Source organism: Struthio camelus, chromosome 1, assembly GCF_040807025.1.
Source record: "Struthio camelus isolate bStrCam1 chromosome 1, bStrCam1.hap1, whole genome shotgun sequence".
NCBI classification, from domain to species: domain Eukaryota; kingdom Metazoa; phylum Chordata; class Aves; order Struthioniformes; family Struthionidae; genus Struthio; species Struthio camelus.
In genome coordinates, this window is record NC_090942.1 from 127,942,479 (window position 1) to 127,963,521 (window position 21,043).

Genomic DNA, 21,043 nt, shown 5'->3' on the forward strand with positions numbered 1-21,043 from the left:
TAGGAAAGATGCGCCTAGACAACTTAAATTGATCTCATGCTACAAACGGAGGCAAAAATTCCTCATAACAGCTCCCTGCTAACAAGACCTATTAAAAAAGTCAAGTCTAATAAAATAAACAGCCCATATAAACAAGATGCACCACCAACGAACAACAGAAATTGGTTAGGACTAATCAGTTTACACATACAATAAAAATGCAGGAGTACTGGAAATCATTGTCACATCATAAAGAAACAGCAGTCTTCAATTTTCTCGACAAAAATGGCACTTAAAATAAGAAAGGGGACAAAAACCCCCTACCGTTAAAATAAAATGTTAACTGCATCATAACCCATAGCAATCCCCACATATTCCTATGGATTTTTGAGGATTTCTTCCCACATACAGCAACTAACACCACTCGGACATTTAAACAGTCTTCTCTTCTGCTTTTCTCTCTATGGAAATAAATACTTCACTTGTGAAATCCATCTATACAATGATTTAGTGTACTACACTAGATCTAAGCGTCTGTCTTTTCTCTGACACAAAGACCGAGCTAAAGAATTAGCACCTAGGACTTAACATAAGTTTTTACTCAAGGACAAACGCACCAGGAGGGAAGGAATACAGAAAACTAATATACCTCAACACGCCTTCTCTTCCCCTTTCTTGGGGGGGGGGGGGGGGGGGGGGGGAGGAGGAGGAGGGTGGAAACCACAGTTAAACTTAGGCCACAACCAGAATATTGCGCTTACAGATAATTCTAAATTTAAGCTTGCAAAGTAAGATCAGCATCTTTGCAAACAACTGTATGTTTACTCTGTGCAAGAGTAAAATATACATTTGTAACATGTTTTTGTATGACAGAACTATGAAAAAAGAACAAAAAAAAGGTTTGCCCACGCTAATTTTGTAAGCGATTTAAAGAATGGTATTGTTTTTAACTAGTTATCTGAAAAAGAGGAAATATATCCAAAACAATCTAGCCACAAGGTACACTGTGCCAGTTACAGAGCAAAACACCAGATACACTAGTTAATTCTCAGGTCCGCTACCCCCTTAATAAAAAGCTGAATGCCTGTATCTGCTTGGATCCTTCAAAATATTTTTGAAAAAAAAAAAAAAAAAATTCTTGACAGACCTTTGCTCTGCCTGTGTCTTACATTCATTTGAACTTCTTTTTGCTAAAAAAGAAGTTACTTTTGTACTGAAGTTTGTTATAGTGCGTCCAGATTACTATAGATCAGACTTCAGTTGCAGAGGAAATGGAATGTTGAAGCTCTGCAAACACACGCCAGGAACAGAATCCCTTCACAATGTAAAATTGCAAAGATGTTAGTAGCATTTTAGTTAAGAGAAATCAGTAGTGCATTTTCACACATACCTTGACATAGGTAGAATAGTCCTCTCTTCATGGTAATCGCTGTCACATTCATTTATATACTCTCTTAGAACAGTCAACACTCTCACCATTCGTATTGCTTCTTGTCTTGCACAATTAATACTGTCTTTATCTCCATCCAACACACACAGTGTATCGTAGGAAGCTTTTAGACGATCAAAACAGGACTGAATGAAGTCTTCATGAATCACGACCTGATTATGTTAAAAAATTGAGGCAATTAAAAGAAATACTAAAAATGACCTTTCAGCTGGATAATGAATTGGGGCAAGTGAAAAAACAGATAAATTATTCTTTAAAGATGTTTTATTAGACATTAAAATGCCCACCGATAGCTAGATCTAATTTTAAAATTTTCAAAAAATCTTGCACAAGTCACCAGTAAGCATACAGTGCAAACTCACTCAAACAGAAAAACTGGAACTTCGCACTGAAAACAGCAAATTGGACCTTTCCTTATTCACTTCCTCAAACTCCATTAAAGTATCTCTACCTGGCAATCTAATAAAGGCTGGCTTCCTTAAGACTAGGAGCGACCACAGAGCATTTGCAGACCACTAAAACAAATCTTTTATCTCATAACCCAATTCCAGATACCCTCTTCTTCTGAATTCCTGCAGGAATGGACTTTGGGCTAGCATATAGTGGCAGCTGCAACACATCTCATCTTTCTTCCTGATTTCTAACATCTCCTTGCTCCTGACCTAGACTGACATACACCTACGGTACCACAGAAAGAATCTGTAATGACTCCAGTTGTTAAGAAAATACTTCTAATGCAGAATACACTAACAGTTGCAGCTGTGGCAGTAATCCCAGTCCAGTAGCCACTTTTCTTAGAGGCCTGCCAAGGAGCAGAGAACGAGTTTTCAGCACAGTAAGGCAAAACGCTTGTGTGCGTGTTCAGTAAATTAACATTTCCCACAAGCATCCAATCTAACCACTTCCAGATGGACAGATCTATGTACACTTAGTAAGTCCAGACATGTAGCAAAGAGGAGGCATACAGCCCAGTAAGACATAGCTTGCATGGCTGTAAATGCACCACCTAGAGCAGCTGTGCCCAATCTAATAGGCTGGCAGCTCTGAAGACTCTTAAAAGTTTCTCTGGGGACACAGCTAAGAAAATGGAGTTTTAAGAATTATAACTGGCAACTGGAGATTGCCTGCAGGACAATACCCTTCCCTTCCTCAGGCTCCCCACTCCAAGATTCCTCAAATATAAAATGCGTTCCAGTATTTAAACAGCCTTTTTTGCAGTTCCCTCCTGCAGCAAGCTACTAAGATACTTGTAACGCTGCCCAATGCTGACAAAGGGGATTTCTGAAATCCCAGAAGTTTATTTCCTCTGAGCTTTTCAGAAACTCATCGTTTCTTCTCTCTGTCCACTGAAATGCCTCCCCAGGCAAAAATTAACGTAGGAATAAAATATCTGATTTGCTAGAGCTCAGCTTGACAATTAAATGAAAACTCTGTAATCCTTTGTAAGGGATATGACACGAATAAAAAAAAGATTAGGTTAGCTCATGATAACACTCAACAGACCCAGCCAATAAACCTACAGGTAAAAATAAGTACCACATCTGGAAATTCAGCAGAGAGCTAACTTAAGTCTATGGCATGAGGTGCTCCATGAGTAGAAAGAGCAAGTACAACAACACATTTTTTAGTAAAAAAAAAAAAGATTTATCAAAGTTCAGTCCCTAAATATCCCAACAGATTCTTAATTCTGCATCTGATTAGAACCTGATGGTTAGACTCAAGAGTACACTCTCCAAAACAGGAAAACTATTCTATTTTCACAGGTTTCAACTATAAAAATATCATTGAATTCAATTTTATCACGGTTTGCCCATTTATTCATTATGGATTGCATATTATTTATTTTTACCTGATTAACCTGTAACCTTGGGCCAAGATTAGTATAGATCTCTTTCAGAAGATCTATTGCTCTGTTTGCAATGTCGTCATTTCCCTGAATCACAACCTAGTATAATAAAAAATAAGTGTTAGGACATCTTAAAACTTTCTGGAATAAGGTTCAAAAACAAAATGACTACATGTAAGCATCTTCACACAGAGGTAAGTCTAATTCATTAATGAGGTAAAAGTGACTAAAATGCTTAGTTAATAAACACCACCAATATAAGCTACACTGAAAGTAATTGTATAACAGAAGTCAAGATGAAGAATAAGCTATTTTAAAGGAGTTCATCAGGGTTAGCAAAGAAAGTCTAGGCTTTATAAATATAATGGAAGTAGTGTTTTTATATTTATCTCCATGTTACATTTCCATTTTTACTAGTTTCAGAGAATAAGACAACTTGCTAAAATATTATCATTCAAGTCTGGGCCTTCACGTAGTATTTATTTGGCTGTATTTACATGCTATTCTCTAATGATCTAGACATACCAAACTTACACTCTATGTTAATATCAGTTTAGATTTCTGGGCAATTAAACTAGGAGACTAAGAACTGCATCATAAAACAGATGTTTTTTCAGATGCTTAAGTAATCTACCTCATGGAAGACAGAAAAACTTAATTTTAAAGCATTTTAGATGAGGGGGGCAGGAAGGAGTATTGTTTCCAGCCTGATAATCTGAACTTGCATTACTAGCCACAAGGTCTGAATGGATATTAAAAGCAGCCCTGCAGACTGCCCCTGCAGGACACTGGGCTGAAGCTTCAGAAGTTCTGTCATCCTGCCAAGCAGCAGGACAGATCCAAGTCAGTTACTTCCCACAACTAACACATGCTGGCATTGTGTGGGCACTTGGTACACCACCACCGTGTGAAAACTTATTTGTATACAACTCCAGCATATTTTAGTTTTAGCTATCAAAACCATGACCACGATTAAACTACCTAACCGTTCAACAGGCCGCAACCAAAGTCACAAATCACTGCTGCTTTATATACAGCACACATTTTACGAAACACAGGCACCATAACCACGCCACAGTGCAGCTCCTATGTGTTTTACTGCAGTTCTTGAAAATTTTTTTAAGTTCTTAAGTTAAGAACCTAATCAGATTGATGTTTTTCATTACTATATTTGGACAGAAACAGTAAGCGTTTACCAAAAATCTACAATGTTTTTATCGAATAGATACAATCATGCTCAGAAAAGAGCGCGGCTACAAGACAAAGATTCAGACCAATGATTACTTGGACTAAATAGGGACCACTTCAGTTCATTTACCATACTGGAATGAAAAACAGGAACAAGCTTATAAAAATGCTCAAAATAAAGTTCAGTTCTAACTAGAGAGAAAGTGCCTCTCATCTTCTCCCAGAGCTGAGCAACTATTGCATAGAAGCCTGGCAGGAAAAAAAACAAAAAAACACACAACTGTTGAGGCACAGTGAGCAACGGAATCATACGTTTCAGAGTCCTACAGATGTCTCAACTGGAGTGATGCTTTCTTAAACAGGAGAGGCAAATTTTTAATCTCATGTGCATGCACAGTTACTAATAAACCTGATGTTTTCAAGTAACTTTCCCTCCTTGTTAAACTCAAGTTCAAGATTAGGCTACAAAGTTACCAACTTACATCATTACTGCGAAGAGAGGGGACTCAACACCTACCCATTTATCTTGTATTTGTTGTAATTTCAGTCTACAACTAATAAATTTACATTGTTAAAAATATATTTAAAAAAAAGATTGAGAGGCACTTAGCAGTTAACCTTTCAGATGTTTCCTCAAATTTACTTACCCTCCAAAGGTAGTCTAATCCTATTAATTCCAGATCATCCATCATATAGGCTCGTCTCTTTGCTACTAGTTTCCCTTCTCGACAGTTCACAGCTTTGAAGAAACGTTCAAAACATTTCATTCCATTTTCTGTTAATAGGGAAGGATCCAGCTGAAGCACATTATTTTCAAAGAAGTCCTTATTAATGTCAGGGTCTAAGTCTGGTTCATCCCCCATTAGTTTGGAATACCATTTAAAACAGGCTTCGCGATCACAAAGATAAACTGCATTTTCAGCTAAACACTTCCATATTTGCTTCGCCTGAGGGGCACAGAGCCACAGCTGACCATCCTTCAATAAAAATCTTGAGCAAAACAAAAAGACAATTAACAATACTGTCTGATTGACATCTACAGTTACAATTCAGTAAAAAGTACATGAAAAAATGTCAATATGCATTTTACACATGTATATATCATAAGTACGACCCTCAAAACTTTATTCACATCATCAGTCCACTCATGTGAGCAGTCCTGTGATTTCATAGTAAGAGTCTGCAGAATCAAAACTTTAGGTACCAAACAAGAAAGGAATTAAGTTAGGCAAAAAGTATTTCTTACAAAAATACTGAACACATTTTACATATCATATATAAACACAAATCTCTTAAGGTAAATCATTTCATTTAAAAGTCATGTCACAACATATGAGTTAAAATGATTTCTGCCCTCTTTCACAATTATTTTTAGCGCTCGTTTTGCTGGATTATTTGAAACGCCTTTCTGATGATTCAGAATAGCAAAATCTCACACACAGAAAAAGAAGAGGCTAATTCACTGGAATACAGCCTGAAACAGAACTCAAAGAACTGGAAACTTTCCTTTTATTTGAGTTTTAGATTTACATTAAGCTATTATTAAAGAACTATTAAAAGTCTTACATTATGAGGGTTAGCACTAAGAATGTTTCAGAAAAATTATCAGATAATCAAGGTTCTTCAGAAATCATTTTTTCCCCGATTCAAAATCTTTTTTTGTCCGAAAGAAATGAGGGACTAGGGCACGGCACCGCTCTTCAAAAATTGCTGCCTACATATTCTATGTCTGAAGTGTCACAGGACATCACTAATTGCTTTATATTAATAACTGATGAACTTAAATTTCAGGAACGAATTTCACATTCGTTAATGTGTAGGAGCGATAAGTCTGCTAGCCATAGGCTCGATAAACTAGCTGTTTAACACATCAATTTAATTCAGAAACACTCTTACTAAAGTTATAAAAAGTAGAAAAAGTCCCACCCTTACAAAGTTATTAAAAATACTTTAGAACTTGATAGTTCTTGCATTTTTAAATTGTCTAAAGTAAAGAAATAAGAAAAAGCTGAGAGAGAGACAGCCTGAAAAGCATCAGCTCTGTGACGAGCAGAGATCCTTTGCTTTTGTACTTCATTCAATAAGGAGCTGGTCATCCAAAAGTCATCCAAATAATTTTTCTTCTACTCTAACCTCTTTCTAAGGTTCACCTGCTGACAACCCAAGGTGAGCATTTGTTGCAATTATGTATCAACTTACAATCATGGATTCAGATTTGACGTAGTACAACAAATGAGGGCACGTGGACATATCCTTAATTGAAATAGATATTAAGGTAGTGTTGCTGAAGATTTAAAGTATTCAAGTCATTGGGTTCTGCATACAGATAGAAAAAAGCCCATGCAGATCTTAGTGCAGAATCACAGCCTCGAATGTAAAGGGGAACAATATATTTGCTTCCTGTACAGACCCTAATAATCTCTATTTGGTTATTCCAATATTAATAGACAAGCCCAACAGGTAAAACCCAAAAGTACTTGCTGCATTTTTGCATCTGAATCTGAAAGAAGTTAATACAACAACTTAAAACTAGACAGGAGAAAATTACCATGGCTATTTATTGCAGGTATTTAAAATATTCCTACAGAAATTAAACAAATGATCAAGTTAAAACTAACCGTAAAAAATTAAGTCGCTCCTGTACTTCTTGCACATGACTGTATCTACTCCCTGGTCTTACAGTTTGAGGATCATATTCACCATGCTCTGCAAATATGAAAACTTTTATTAGACAATACATGCAGAAAAGACATGCTGACTTCGAAGGGTAGCTCACGTTTGATGACTTGCTCTTCTGAACATAATTAAAATCACTCAAAGGACAATAAATTTCCAGTAAGATGCGTGAAAATCATTTTAGCAGCCTGCTAACAGCTAATGCTGCATCCTAAATTAAATGGGCATAGGCAAAGATTGCTGAAGCCTATAAAGAAATCAACAAATACTTATTTGCAGATACGGGTTCACCATGTAGTATAACGGAAGCATTACAGACCAATTAAGAATCTGTATTTTAATTATTCAAATCAGTTTCTCCATATTTCAAATATTTTCTTTGGGAAAGAAGTCTGGTGAAGTAAAAGTATATCAAACATATCCTTTGGATTATTCAGCGTTTCTTTTTCTAAGGACGCTCTAGTTTCACTAGAGTATCCTTTCAAGGACGTCAGTTTTAAGTTCTTAGGTTTTATTTCTCCAAAGAAAAGCGCAATTCCAGGTCTTTAGTGCCATCATAAGTAGCTATATCTATATAATGACATCACACAGAGGAGAAAAGAAAATGACAACTTTATCTACTGTAATTTTACAGCTATAAAAACTAGGTGCCTGTAATACTGATAGCTGGGAAAAAAACAAGTTGTGCAATTTGGAAATAAACCAAGAAATCACCTTTTATACATAATTTGTCAAATCTTAGCATAGTCTTGCCTAACAAAACCATTGTTTGCTTTGTGGAAACTTGATTTTTTTTTTTTCCCTTTATAAGGAGATACAGTATAGACATCTCGCAAAGAACTTCTTTATGTACTGATCCTTATTTTTCACAGCGGAAGAAAACAGTTAAGAACCAGTAGTACTCCTCAGAACTTGAGGAACCCTGACTTGGATTTAACACCGATACACTACTGCGTACAAATGTAACTTTCAGAGGTTTTAATGGTTATGAAACTTCTACAATTCAAACTCAGAAAAATGGTCCTTTCCTTTAGCAGGTAGGATCAATAAATACTAGTCATAAATTAGAATTACTGGGCCTTTGTGGGTATTGGAATTCTTCAGAACAGGAAACATCTTTATACTATATACTTGTATGATAATACGGCTCTTGTCTTTGATCTGTACTAGTGAGAAATATTTCATCATGACACACATTCAGTTAGACCTCTGCATTATAAGGTATATAGCAATAATTAGATTATTTGTAAAGTTAAAACAGATTACATTTAACTAAAATGACCTAACTGTGGGAGACTGTACCACAACAAAATCGAGAGTCATGGGCAAATTCGTCTTGAAAATTGAAAAACAAGTAAAGAAACCCATAAACACAACAAACAAAAAACCCACAACAAACAAAAACCTAAAACAGTATATCCTAATATACCAAGAAAGGAAAAAATGCTAGTCTAACAGCTGAAGTGCATCAGAAGTGTTTCAGAATTAGATAAAATAACTGTCATAAATACTGCTGTCTACGTACAACGTGCCAAAGGTACGTTAGCTTAAAAATTAAATAAGAGGGAAATCAGAAGATTGTTAGTACACTGGTATGTCTAGAAGACTGGAAATATTCTGTCCACTAGAAATCTTTCAAAAATTTAAATTTTAACCTTAACGCAGTCAGCGTTAACAGGCAATTTTCAAAAGAAGGAACAGGTCAAAAACCAATTCTAAAGAAAATGTTACAAAACTAGCAACAGAAAAACTAGGTACTTGAAGTAGGAAAATCTGAAAAAGACGCTGTGGGTCCAGTAGAAGAAGCTACTAAGGTAGATAAGGACATTATAGAGAAACGAAAATTAGTAACTAAGTGTTCAACAGATGTTATTAGGAACTTGGAGGGGGCTAGGGGGAGACTATCTGTGCTTTTTTTCTTTTTTTTTTTTTTCCTTCCCCCCCCCCCCCTTCTTTCTAGTGTGAATGGAGATTAGTTCAAGACTCAAGTGTCAGTAGTGGTAGTAATGGAAGAATTTTGAGTATTAAAGTCATTCAAGGCCAATAGGTATGTACTTAAGAATTCTTAAAACTACTAAACTAAAAAACAAAAACAAAAAATCCTTAATAGCCTCCATCTCAGCTTCAACAAACACCTGTCCAATTTTATTCTACACTATGTCCCCCGGGAAGTCCAAGTGTGATCTCATTAAAAACGTGTTCCACGCAGAGAAGTGGAAGGGGAAGGCAGTGAATGTTGCAAATGATCACTGAACAGAAATTCTGAGTACTGTAATAGCTCCAAGATCCTTAATTCTATCAACTCCAGATCTGAACAGCACTGTTAACTTGCCCATGAAGACCTTACCAAGCAGTGCAGAAATAGTACTGAAAGTGTCCAGATTAAAAGGAGAAAGTGTAAGAACAGATACGTAACGTAATTCCTTAAACAGAATGCCTTCCTTCAGAACCAAGAGCATGCAATATCAGTCACTTATTTCACGGAAGACACTGCAGGTTGTGGGAAAGGACAAGTTCAGCAGAAGATAAAGTCAATGATCATAGAAGAAAAACACTTTGAAACAAAGAGTAGGCTTCCTTTAAGCTTAAAAGGCAAAACCATAAAAGGGAGTATTGCAGAAAAGAATATACCTTAATGAATAAGAGGAGAGTGGGAACATGTTGTCTCCAACATAGAATATACTTATGAAAGCCTTCAAGGAAAATTAAGTTACGGCTAACTAAAAATTAATACAAAAACATTTTCACAAATTACACAGTTAATTGTGGAGTTAACTACCATAAAGCTCTGCGAGCAATCAGATTTTTCTCTATGGATTTTCTTTTCCTCGTGATTGGATGTTTGCCTTGTATCCTTTCCATCTCATTCATGTTCCCTATCTCAGCTTGATTCTACAGTTGTCCAGTTCTTGCTTTCTACCTAATCAGCATAACCTTCTTTCTTTTGCTTTCATTTTTTCCCCCCTTAGCCTCTTCTCTCTCTCCTTGTCCAAGAAGGCATGAAATGTTAGGATGCTTATAAACACGACACTGCTTTCCTGTGTATTCTGCTCTATTTAGTATACAAAATAGAGACTGAAAAGTTGTATAGACTGGAACTGCCCATTACTGTCTTAGTACGGTATCTAAAACATTAGGAGACACCTTCTGGCTGGTCTTAATTGTGTACAAAAGCACCTAAGAAAAGATTCTGATTCCGTGATCTTTCTGGCTTTACACTCTGGGGCAAATGAGTAGACACTTTGCAGCAGCTTCATCCTAAGAAAGTAAAATTCAATTGCTTTGGGATTAGATGTAATTTATACTCTTTGCACATTTACAATTCTTATTTTGCCAAAAATGTTTGAATCACTTTATTGAGTCATCATAGTTGACTGGGGAGGAAAGAATGTTTTTTTGGTACCAGAAAAATCATGTAAGACATTCTGAAACTTAAAGCAAACATTAGGCTAATTTTTCTGCCAAAGTAATCAACAATGTGATAAGCAAACAACACTGTCATAAATGACCTTTCAGTTTCAGAGTTAAAAGTTAATTGAAATTACTGGATTAGTCCATATATGAATAGTACATGTAGGCTATCTTTGGATAAAAACAACATTGCATTGCATAGTTATTGGTTATGCTTCCTTCATAACCCTGAGGCATAAACCCAGATTTTCACAGCTGGCCAAAGCCCAAGAGAAAGGAGAAATCTGTCCACATAGTTAAAATGTGACACTCACTATAAATGGAATGCCATTTTTGCATCAAATCAACAAAGCTTAAGACTTCCTAAACCACCTGTTTACTGCCTTGCTTTTAATAAGGACATTCAAGGTTTAACCCCTCTCCTACCCTTTACCAATGTCAAAGGGTACTGGACAGCTTAGAGAAGTTACAGGAAAAAATGCACGTTCTACTCCATCTTTCTGGACAAGACTAAGCTTAAACACTATGGTTCGAGAACAAAAAGCATTTAATACAGTATCATTAATTACTACAATGCTATCACAGATTAAGCAACCCGAATTTGGTTAAACCCTCCCATGCATGCCTCAGTAGAGAAACATAGCTACAGTCTGAAGATTCAGCTTAAAGGTCACTCTCACTGACCCATATCTAAATGAAGCCAACATCTTCATATAGTATCACAACTCAAAGAAAGGTCTTCAAAGGTGTATTTTAGATATAGATATCAAGCACTCCAGAATCAAATGAACTCCAAAATTAAAGGTGGCTGGGCAACCTGCACAAGCATGCTTTAATTTTTTTTTTTTTTTGTAAGTAACTCACTCGGGTAATAGAAAAAAAACCCAGGAAGATATGCAAACACACACACACGGACGTATTTTACAATGTGCAGTATCTTATTATCTCTGAACAATCAACGCTGAATTCCTAAACCTTTAACATAATATACCATTTCGTTTTTCAGACGTAACTGAAAGGCTGGTAGGATGTTATGACAGGGTAAAATGGTTCCTACTTCCAGTCCCAGTAAATGTGTGTGTGTGGGTGGGGGGGGGGGGGGGGGGGGGAAGCTTGCCCTACGTTTTTTCTTTCTCTCGCTTCTGTAGGCTTACTTTATAGAATATTGCAGTCCAGCCTTAGAGAGAGGCCTTCTCTACCTTCCAAATTCTACTTCAGTAGCTAGAATGCTATTTTCCTCCAAGGGAAGAGTGTAAACACATCAGCATAGGGTTGAGTTTACACTGAAATATATAAACTAATGTGATGTGTTGCCAAAGTATTGCTTGGTAACATATGCAACAGGAAAGCAACTAAACAGAATTGGAGCTGCATAGTAAAAGGAAATGGTATGCCAGGGGTCTTAAGTCCTTCTCCCTGACAAATTCCAGACACTGGCTTTAAATACAGATGATTTAAAAAATTATCAAAGGAACCTACAAAAATTCAGGACCAGAAGCGGGGCAAAATTCAAGACTATTATTAGGACTTTCCACAAAATAACCAACCTAAATCAAGTAGGGCAAGATGAGGTGCATCAATCCACAGATGAACATGAGCAGTCACTTCCCAAAATTCTACTGTAAAATACACTACATATTTTCAATTATGAAACAAAATGTTTACATTTTAAGCTTGTTTTTCCCCGCTCAAACACTATGAAGGCTGCTGATACCACACCTGCTCTAAAAATTAAGCAAACAAACATATCAGTTATTTCAATATGAGAGTTTGCTTTCAAGCCCATTTTCAACTGGAGTTCTCATACACTTTACTGATGAGGCAATTTTTATATAGAACTTACCTTTAGCATACTGCCTCATGCTTTCCATATAGGCAGAGAGATTTTCTGCAACCAACGTAACTAGGGCATGATTGTGCTGGAGTTGATTGATTAAGTCATGTCGGTAAAACACATGGGGACTTCGCTGAGTTTGACTGAAATTAAAATACAAGTGTTAGAGAAAAGTGTGTGTCTTTCACCTAACAGTTCAGAAACTGATTTTTAAAACTTGCGTCTTTGAAATAAGTTCCAAATTTTGATAATATGCTTTCTACAATAAACCTTTTATGTCTCTGATAGTATTTCTCCTTTTTTTCCCCCGACACATTAACAGTTTGTATCAGTCATTAAGAGCAGTTAATCAGGATTATAGTTACAGTCAGTATGAAAAGCATCAAAGCAATCTGAGCAGCTCAGTATGCTAGAGGTAGAATGTCTACAGCAGAGCAAGAAAGGAAATATCTGCTTGCAAACTGGATAGTAAAGATAGAGATTTGACCGTATTATAGCTATAATCTCTATAACCATAGGTTTCTCCACGCCCACCTGATACTCTCTTTCCTAAATTTAAGACAAGCACTATGTTAAACTATGTCAATTTTCAAAATGAAAGCTCAGTCTTAAAGCTATAATGAAACATACTATCCAAGAATACAAGTCAAATTTTCCAATACTTGGAAAATTTCAGCTTTGCATTCTTTGTTTGTCTAACAGTATCTACCAAAAACAACACTGGTACAAACACAAAAGAGCATAGTTGCACAGAATTAATACTCCAAGAAGAAGCAGAATTAGAGTTCAAGAGAAGGAATGCCACCCCAAATAAGTAATTAGGTGATAATTAAATATATTATCAAGATCTGGAAAAAAAAAATGCTCTTAAAGAAACATTAGTCATACTCATTTTACAAAGTAAACCGCAAGAGAAAACACTCAAGTTCCACATCCCATGAACGCTATGAAATTCCAAAACTCGTGACTAAACATCTCTGTGCTGTAGCCTCAACGTGCCTCAATTCCTCTAGATCAGGGCCACTCAACCTTGGCTGTGCAAACAATGCAAATTTGGGTTGCTCTTCCAGACCAAGGAGAAAAAGAATTTACTCATTGTATTGCTACTCAGCTGATCCCAAAGCCTGTCCTGAAGAAATACAAATGTGATTTCAGAACTACTCTCCTTTCCTTTAACTCTCAAACAGTAGACTCTAGAATTAGCTGAACGGGTTGCTGGTGGGAACTCTCATCTCTCCTCGGAAACAGGGTCTCAGCATCAGATGATCTACAACACTCAGTAATATTGTTACACTTTCTGAGAACAGCATGGAAGGCAAGAAACCCCAGATCCAGCATCAGCTGATAATGATCTTGCAGCAGATAGCTCATTACTATAGATGCGATGACAACACAGCAATTGATCAATTGATTCATCGGGCCAGAGCTCACTCTCAAACTGGACTTAAAAGAGAAGCCATCAACACCCGTCCCAGACATCCAATAATTTTGTTATTTGCAACTAACAGTATTTGGCCTGCTAAGCAGAGAAGTCTTCCAAAGATTCAATGTCGGAGTACCCAGAGTTTTCCAAAATGGCTTCAAAGGTGCCCTTAAAATACAAGTTGTGTGTAAAAAAAAAAAAAAAGAAAAAAAAAAGAAAAAAAAAAAGGCAGATATTTGTAGGAGAGAAAACCAAATGGACAGGAGCATCAAGGCAGAAAACATACAGGGCTTCACACGCACAGAGACAACCTCCTCTGTTTTCACTTTCAGAAACTTTCCAGTTATACATCATTCCATCTCTATGAACCCTCCTTGCTGAGGATAATCCAGCAGCAAACACAACAGAAAACTGGATTTCTCTACTTTAGTGGCTAAGATTTTACCTTTAGACAAAAAGATGCATTTACAAAGGATAATATTCAATGAAAACTTTGACAATTTGGGAAATACACATGACAGTACAACTAAAGGAACAGGCATAAGCAGGAAGGGGTATTTTACTGAACCAAGCTATTTGTATGTACATTATATAGTCATAATTGTATGCATTTGTATGTACATGCACATACACATAGAAGCGCTTATTTTATGGGAAAGCTAATACAATCATATTAAGTATAGCAAAAGCAAAGCTCTGTCAGCTGAAGGCTTTCTTCGGAGGTAGGTTTTTTCTTACTTTTTCCCCTCAACCACATGCACTAACAGTAATTTTGGACACATCTTAGTGGATGCTTGGATGCATCTGAGTTAGCAACTATCTCAAAAAGTTGAAGAATTTTAAGAATTAGAGTTATGAGCTATCTTGTTGTACAGTATTTGTGACCAACATGCACAAAGCTCTTAGTTTAATGATCTGCTAGGACGATTTCAAAAGCAAGGTGATTGTCTCCACGCACAGAAAAAAGCTGATCTGATAACAACCAGACTTTTTAGTATGCTTTCTAGAATTAAAGCAAACTCCACACACAACTGTTGAAGTAATCCTCAAGCATCTAAGGCTGGGCTCATAGATAATACGCTGCTGCTGTGACATACTGCTTTATCAATATTGGAGAAACATGTACGAAAAAGGAAGTTAACAGCAAAACTGTCATCTTTTGATATCCATTTAGCACCAAGTACAATGAAAGACCTACATAAGAACACGAAAAATTATTAATTTGAGATGGGTACCAAAGTGCTTTGGAAACACTAAATAACATTTAGCGACTAGAATGCATTTTTGGTAGGGAAATATTCTCCAAGTGACAAAGGTAAAATTTCAAAAACGTTAACTCAAATGGATTTTTTTTTTGAGTTTACCACACACATTACTTGCCCAACATAATACTGCACATGCAACTTGGCTTTTAAAGTTGAGAGTTCTTCTATTAGACTAACATGCTATCAACCATTAGAAGTAGACACTAAAAGGGCCAAATAACAGAGACAGAAACCAGTAAATTCTACTTTTTAGGCTAGAAACTGACTTGAAACTAAATTCGTTGTTGTCTTAAAGTGCTCACAAATCCCCTGAACTCTTAACAGAAGGTCCTCTCAATGTTCAGTTAACTCTCTTCAACCACTAATTTAGGAGACCAATCATATACTGCTAGAGTAGATACAGGTCAAGCTCAAATGCTTGAGACCATTCTAGAGGAGGCTCTATCACCACGCAACACAGAAAATTAACAGGACTAATTTTCTGCACCCTAACAATAGTATGTAAAGTTGACTATTCTGATATTAATAGGTATCCTTGCACTCATCCAAGCACTACTTTTTTTTTACACTGCTACAATTCTGGTTAAGCTAAGCTTCCCCCAAACACGCAACCTGCCTTTGCCTCAGGGAATTAAATGTTGCCAAAGTCACTTCGTAAGTAATTTATAATTTTATTCAACTGCAGGATTAGCTACAACAATTAACTCCTCCTCCTGAAAGGAATATCTATAGCGCAAATGGTATATGGTAATTTATGGGTTTTTTTGGCCATGAATCAGTAGCCTTAGTCTTTCCAAAATGACTTTTAATTGCCAATGAATTGAAACACCTTTAAAGTATATAGCCTATGCTATTAATATTGCACAGACAAAGCTCAGTGAAACGTTTAAGCCCACTCAAAAACATCCGCTTATGTTTTCAACCCAAATTCTAGAAGGATCAACGCTAGAGACTTAAGTTTTAAGTCAAATGAGGCATGTTGATAGCAATAAGCACTAAATATATGCATTACTATTGCCAAATTACATCAACATTAAAGAGTTATCAAAACGCAGAGTACTCAGAGGACTGGGAAGTCACCGATAACCTCAAAATGATCTTTATTCTCGCTAGGGATTTTCAGTCACCTGGGCAGTATCACTATGTGACTAAAAAACCCTCTCCACAGTATCTTACTAATAAAGGTTTCTCCTTTATTAGCAGGAATACAGTCAATAAGAGGTCTTTATGAACAATTTGATTAAAAATTTTAAATAAAACTTTGCTTTTCTGCCATATGCGTTCTCAAACTCAGCATAAAAATTTGAGGTATTGTCACGCACTGAAACACAGACTTGCCAGAAGCCTAAGAGAATTGAAGAGATGGCCTGACAAAAAAAGGGAGAGATTCAAACCATCTAACTGTACATATGTCTGCAATATAGGGGACTTGAACTTACACAACCAAAAGGGAAATTTAGGTTCCTCCCAAGATTAATTCAGAGCAGAAACCTAACCGGTGCCTTGAATGAGCCCCACTTCAATAATTGCTTAAAGTAAAGCTTCTTCATTGAGGCATTGTGCTAAAAAGCATCCAACTTGTTCAAGTACTACAACCAACCAGATAGTTGCATTCCCTCAGACCTTACTGCATGTAAAATGTCAAGGACTCCAAGATATAGAAAAGAAACTAGTTACCCGCTAACAAGCACGTATCTTTGTGACCCTCTTGGAAAACCCCTGGGCAATATTTATTAAAAATTGTAAAGGATTAAAATGTCATAAAACTGAAAAACCTACAGCAATCAAAATGAACAAAGAAACATCCAAAAGCCAAGAATGCAGCACTAACACAGCTCCCTAAAATGTCATCAATAAGGAGATAATTTTATGTAAACTGAAGGCTTATCCTTCAGCTTTCCCTGCCTTGACCCTTCTTGTAAGTACACAAATAGTGACATTGATTTGAACAATCTACCTGCCTACAAGAAATAAAATAACGTAATTATGGTACACTGATAAGCAAACAACATTTTTCTGGAGTTTGTAAGGACTCCTATATGGATTTAAAAAACCCAAATGTTCAGAGCACAAAACCTCAGACATTTCTGCAATGAAAACACACTTTAAGTAATGAAACCAAGCTTTTCGATTTTTAAAAGTCCAAACAGACAACGCCTTTTTTCCTAGAGTATTTTCTGTAATAGAAAAGTGTCACCTTTCATTTCAAGTACATAAATTACATGACCTGTATAAACTTATCATCAAATAACAGGTGCATGCATGTGCACACACACACACACACTATGTATTTGAGTTGTACTTTGTAAGGTAACTCCATTGTTAGACAGGGAAGTCCATGCATAACAAAAAAAAAATTAACCCAGATTTTCTGTGACTCATACAACTATACTTCTAAAAAGATCAGCACGTTTGAGAAAACAGCTAATGCTTTCCTACTAAATGCTGCACGTGTGAGAATTTTTTTTAAAGTATTAAAACAAACCCAAGAGCATGTTTAAACACAGGTAATGATTTCAACTAAATTCTTCCTGCCCCTCATAACAAAAATCTTCTCATTCCAACCCATTCAATTGTAACAGACAAAACTCTATTTGCATTCTACTCTTACCTCAAGTTTTGCGGTGCTTCACCAAACAAACTACAAATTTCTCTAATTTGTTTCAGTGCAGGAATGACCCATTTGTCATTTGTGCGAAGCTCTTCTATGAAACGATCTATCCACTGGATCTTTTGTGTATCTCGGTCCTTAAAGAGGAAGCGTTCACAGTCAGGCACATTGCAGAAACCAAAAACATTCCCTTACTTTATTTGCTTCCAAGATAGAATAGAACAGACAAAGACGCATAAACATTCGATTATATTAACTGAATTCTGAAGTATACATTCACAAGAAGAATATCTGAGTAGTGCTAGGTGTCAACAGACGCCAGTGCAATACGAGCGCTCTTCCTTTAAATACTCAAGCATTCAGGATATTTTAAAACAAGAACTACAGCGGGACAGGGCTGTCAGTAACTAATTTCTCCTCTCTCAGTTGTTTCTTCTCAGTATTCAGAGTAAACTACTATAAAATATCAAGAAACAATTAAGAAACAAAACCTGCCAGCGGCTGCCAGCATAGATAACGGACGAATACGGAACCATGATGAATTAGTATTATGGCAAATTTAGCAGAAGTTAAACAGGAAAAGAATAACATGAAAGTTTCATTATATAGAAGAAAATTTTAACTGCGTTCAAAGCGCAAAAAACAGGGTAGTTTCAATGCCTTTTCACTAGATCTTTTCTAATATTATTGAAGACATGTAAAGGACTTGATGAAAAAACACAAATTAGCTTAACTGAGCTTGAAAACAAACAAAAGTGGGGATAGACATTAGCTACCCTTCTATTTAAACAATTGTTTTCTAAACTGAAAAAGGGGAAGAGAGCAAAAAACACTCGCCCTTTCTTCCTACTTATTTTGGTAGCTTTAATTCCAACATGGTCATCACTATAATATGTCATCGATTGCTTTACTAGTTACAGCAAGACAGGCAAATTAATATATTTAGCCCTCTCAAATTAAAGCCCCAATTGGGCTACTAAAACACGTCCCATAACACTTTAAGAATACCTGGGCGTTGGTAGAAGGACACTAGTCTCGTGAACAGCAACGTTTTCGTTAAATTACCAAACCCCTTAAATTTTACGAGGGGTGGAAGGAAACTTTCAGTGACTGATTTCACAGTATACTCACATACCAGATTACTCACCTGTGAACAGCTGTAATCTAAGATTTTAATATGGGCACTAAGAGCCTGGTCCATGATATCAACTGGTACATCATCACTATGAGCCAAATTCCACAAAAGGTTCAGCACTTTGTGTGCCATCACACCATCTTTGTCATCCTCTGCAAGACGACGTATTAACTCAAGTAGTTTCTCACGCTGTTTCTTGCTTGCATTTGTCCAACTTGCCTAAGGAAAGATTTTATTCAATATAAAAACAACTCATTTTTTAATTTAGTTCCAAACATTATAAGCTGCACTATTATAAATGATGCCACAATACAAATGATGTGACAATATAAAGAGCTTTCATAACAATTTACTTCAATGAAAATAAATAGAACATTTTATCAATACAGAAGTCAAACACAACTGAATAGCTCTTCTAGTGTTTACTGCTGAGATGTATTCAACTTGGAGATTTCAAAAAAAAAACTTCTAAAGATCTTTATATAAACATCAAAAATATGCTTGTCAAAGTTAACACGGTCTGTTAACAAGACTGTTGACTAGTTGAACAGTAGTCAAAATACAGCAGATTCAGCTGTTTCTTGCAATTGCTTTCTGAAAACTCCTTTGCTTTTAATTAAGACTCCTAAATTACTTATGATCACTAGTGAGTAAAACTGTAATATTACTGCTGCCTCTGAATCTGACCAAAACAAATGCTCTCTGCATCAAGTTAACGTTTTTCTGAGTAAGTTACAAATATAACATTACTTCAAATCTACCTTTCAGTAGAAGACACAAGTGACAATGTTTTTGCATGGAATTTCTGAGTATTTATTTGAGTATCTAGATTACTAAACATTAGGCCCATGTTTACCAAAGTAGGTAATAGTAGATTCATTAGGTAGTAGATTCATTAATTTAGGCACAAGTTATACATAGGCCAGAATGGGACTATAAGGCACTTAACCAAAAACAGAAAACCGAGTCTACAAAATTGGCTTGCATCTTCTAGTGCAGTAGATTACCCCCTAAAAGGGAAATAGGAAAACAGGCCATATAGTACAGCAAATGGAAGCTACAAATGTTAACATTAGCCATGTTTCAGAAGCAAATCATTTAGTGCATTGATTTCAACAGTGTACTAAATTTAAAATTTAAAATCATATGACTTTTTTCTTCCTGAGACTGTTTCAGTCTATGTTTACGTTAACGGGGGCAAAATAGTTACGCGACATAGAGGAAACTGGGGGAGGGGGAAAGGAAGTCCTTGATGTCCTCCTCCTACATATACACAAAGAGTAGCAACGCCTGGTAAACGAAATGAAAGCTACTTCAGTACTGGGAGGAAAATACTGAAAATAAGTCATGAACACTTAATCTGGAACAAACGCAGAAAGGAACTTAAGATAAATAACTGGTTTTATTTGAAAAGTTCAATACTCAAATTAATCAAGTGACATTCAGCAACCAACCCCACACGCTTCAATGAAAGTGTTTTCTGAAAAAGTAGTTAAACTAGAAAACAACATTGTCAATGAAATTAGCATCAATACTGCCAATGAAATTAGCATAACTGCTTTTGCTTTAGGCAGGAACTAAACTGAAAATCTCAAAATACATGCTCAGTGAAGTAAGGTAGAATTGAGCTTTTTTTTATATTAAAAGTTAGACTTGCTATACACAGAAAGAAATCTTTAACTTGAATAAACTGCCTGTATCTAAAATAAATGGAAAATAAACGTTGAAACTGTGTCACAATTCTGTATTTAATCAGAAAATGTGTTGTGAACACACTCAAAACACGCATGCTTACCTTAAAACAATCAAACAGGTGATCAAGCTGTTCAGGAGAGAAATCCCAGGCTAACTTTGCAAGAAGATCATGTACATTTTTTACAATGGCTTCATGTTTTCCTGCCTGTCAAAAAACCAAACAAATAAACAAAAAATCCACACATCGGCAGTAATCCATACCAAGAAAACTGGTAAGACACCCAGGGTCATTTTTATGACAATTGTCTGCAGCAGCCAACAAGAACTGCCACACTGCTCTCGCAGCATCAACTAGCTGAGGCGTCACAATACTCAAGTTTGCCTTATATATGTAAGTATTTAAGCGTGTGCATTTGGGTACATAAACACGTAATTATTTACAATACAAATACTGCAATGTTACAATATTTAATTTTTGAAAACAACATACTGGGGCAGTAGAAGATAAAGTCTAACAGGGGCCGGTTATC

At 36.1% G+C, this 21,043-nt stretch overlaps 1 protein-coding gene across 2 annotated transcripts in view; it reads right to left on the reverse strand.

The window, feature by feature from the left end:
* Positions 1-21,043, reverse strand: part of USP9X (ubiquitin specific peptidase 9 X-linked) — a 110,449-nt gene that overhangs the window by 45,167 nt on the left and 44,239 nt on the right. For both annotated transcript variants that reach the window (XM_068916456.1, XM_068916453.1), the window contains exons 11-18: positions 20,614-20,718; positions 18,831-19,037; positions 17,684-17,820; positions 12,394-12,527; positions 7,082-7,169; positions 5,111-5,453; positions 3,279-3,374; positions 1,370-1,581 (exon numbers count right to left, since the gene is read on the reverse strand). In XM_068916456.1, the coding sequence (XP_068772557.1) occupies positions 1,370-1,581; positions 3,279-3,374; positions 5,111-5,453; positions 7,082-7,169; positions 12,394-12,527; positions 17,684-17,820; positions 18,831-19,037; positions 20,614-20,718 (1,322 nt within the window). The remainder of the gene's footprint in view (positions 1-1,369; positions 1,582-3,278; positions 3,375-5,110; positions 5,454-7,081; positions 7,170-12,393; positions 12,528-17,683; positions 17,821-18,830; positions 19,038-20,613; positions 20,719-21,043) is intronic.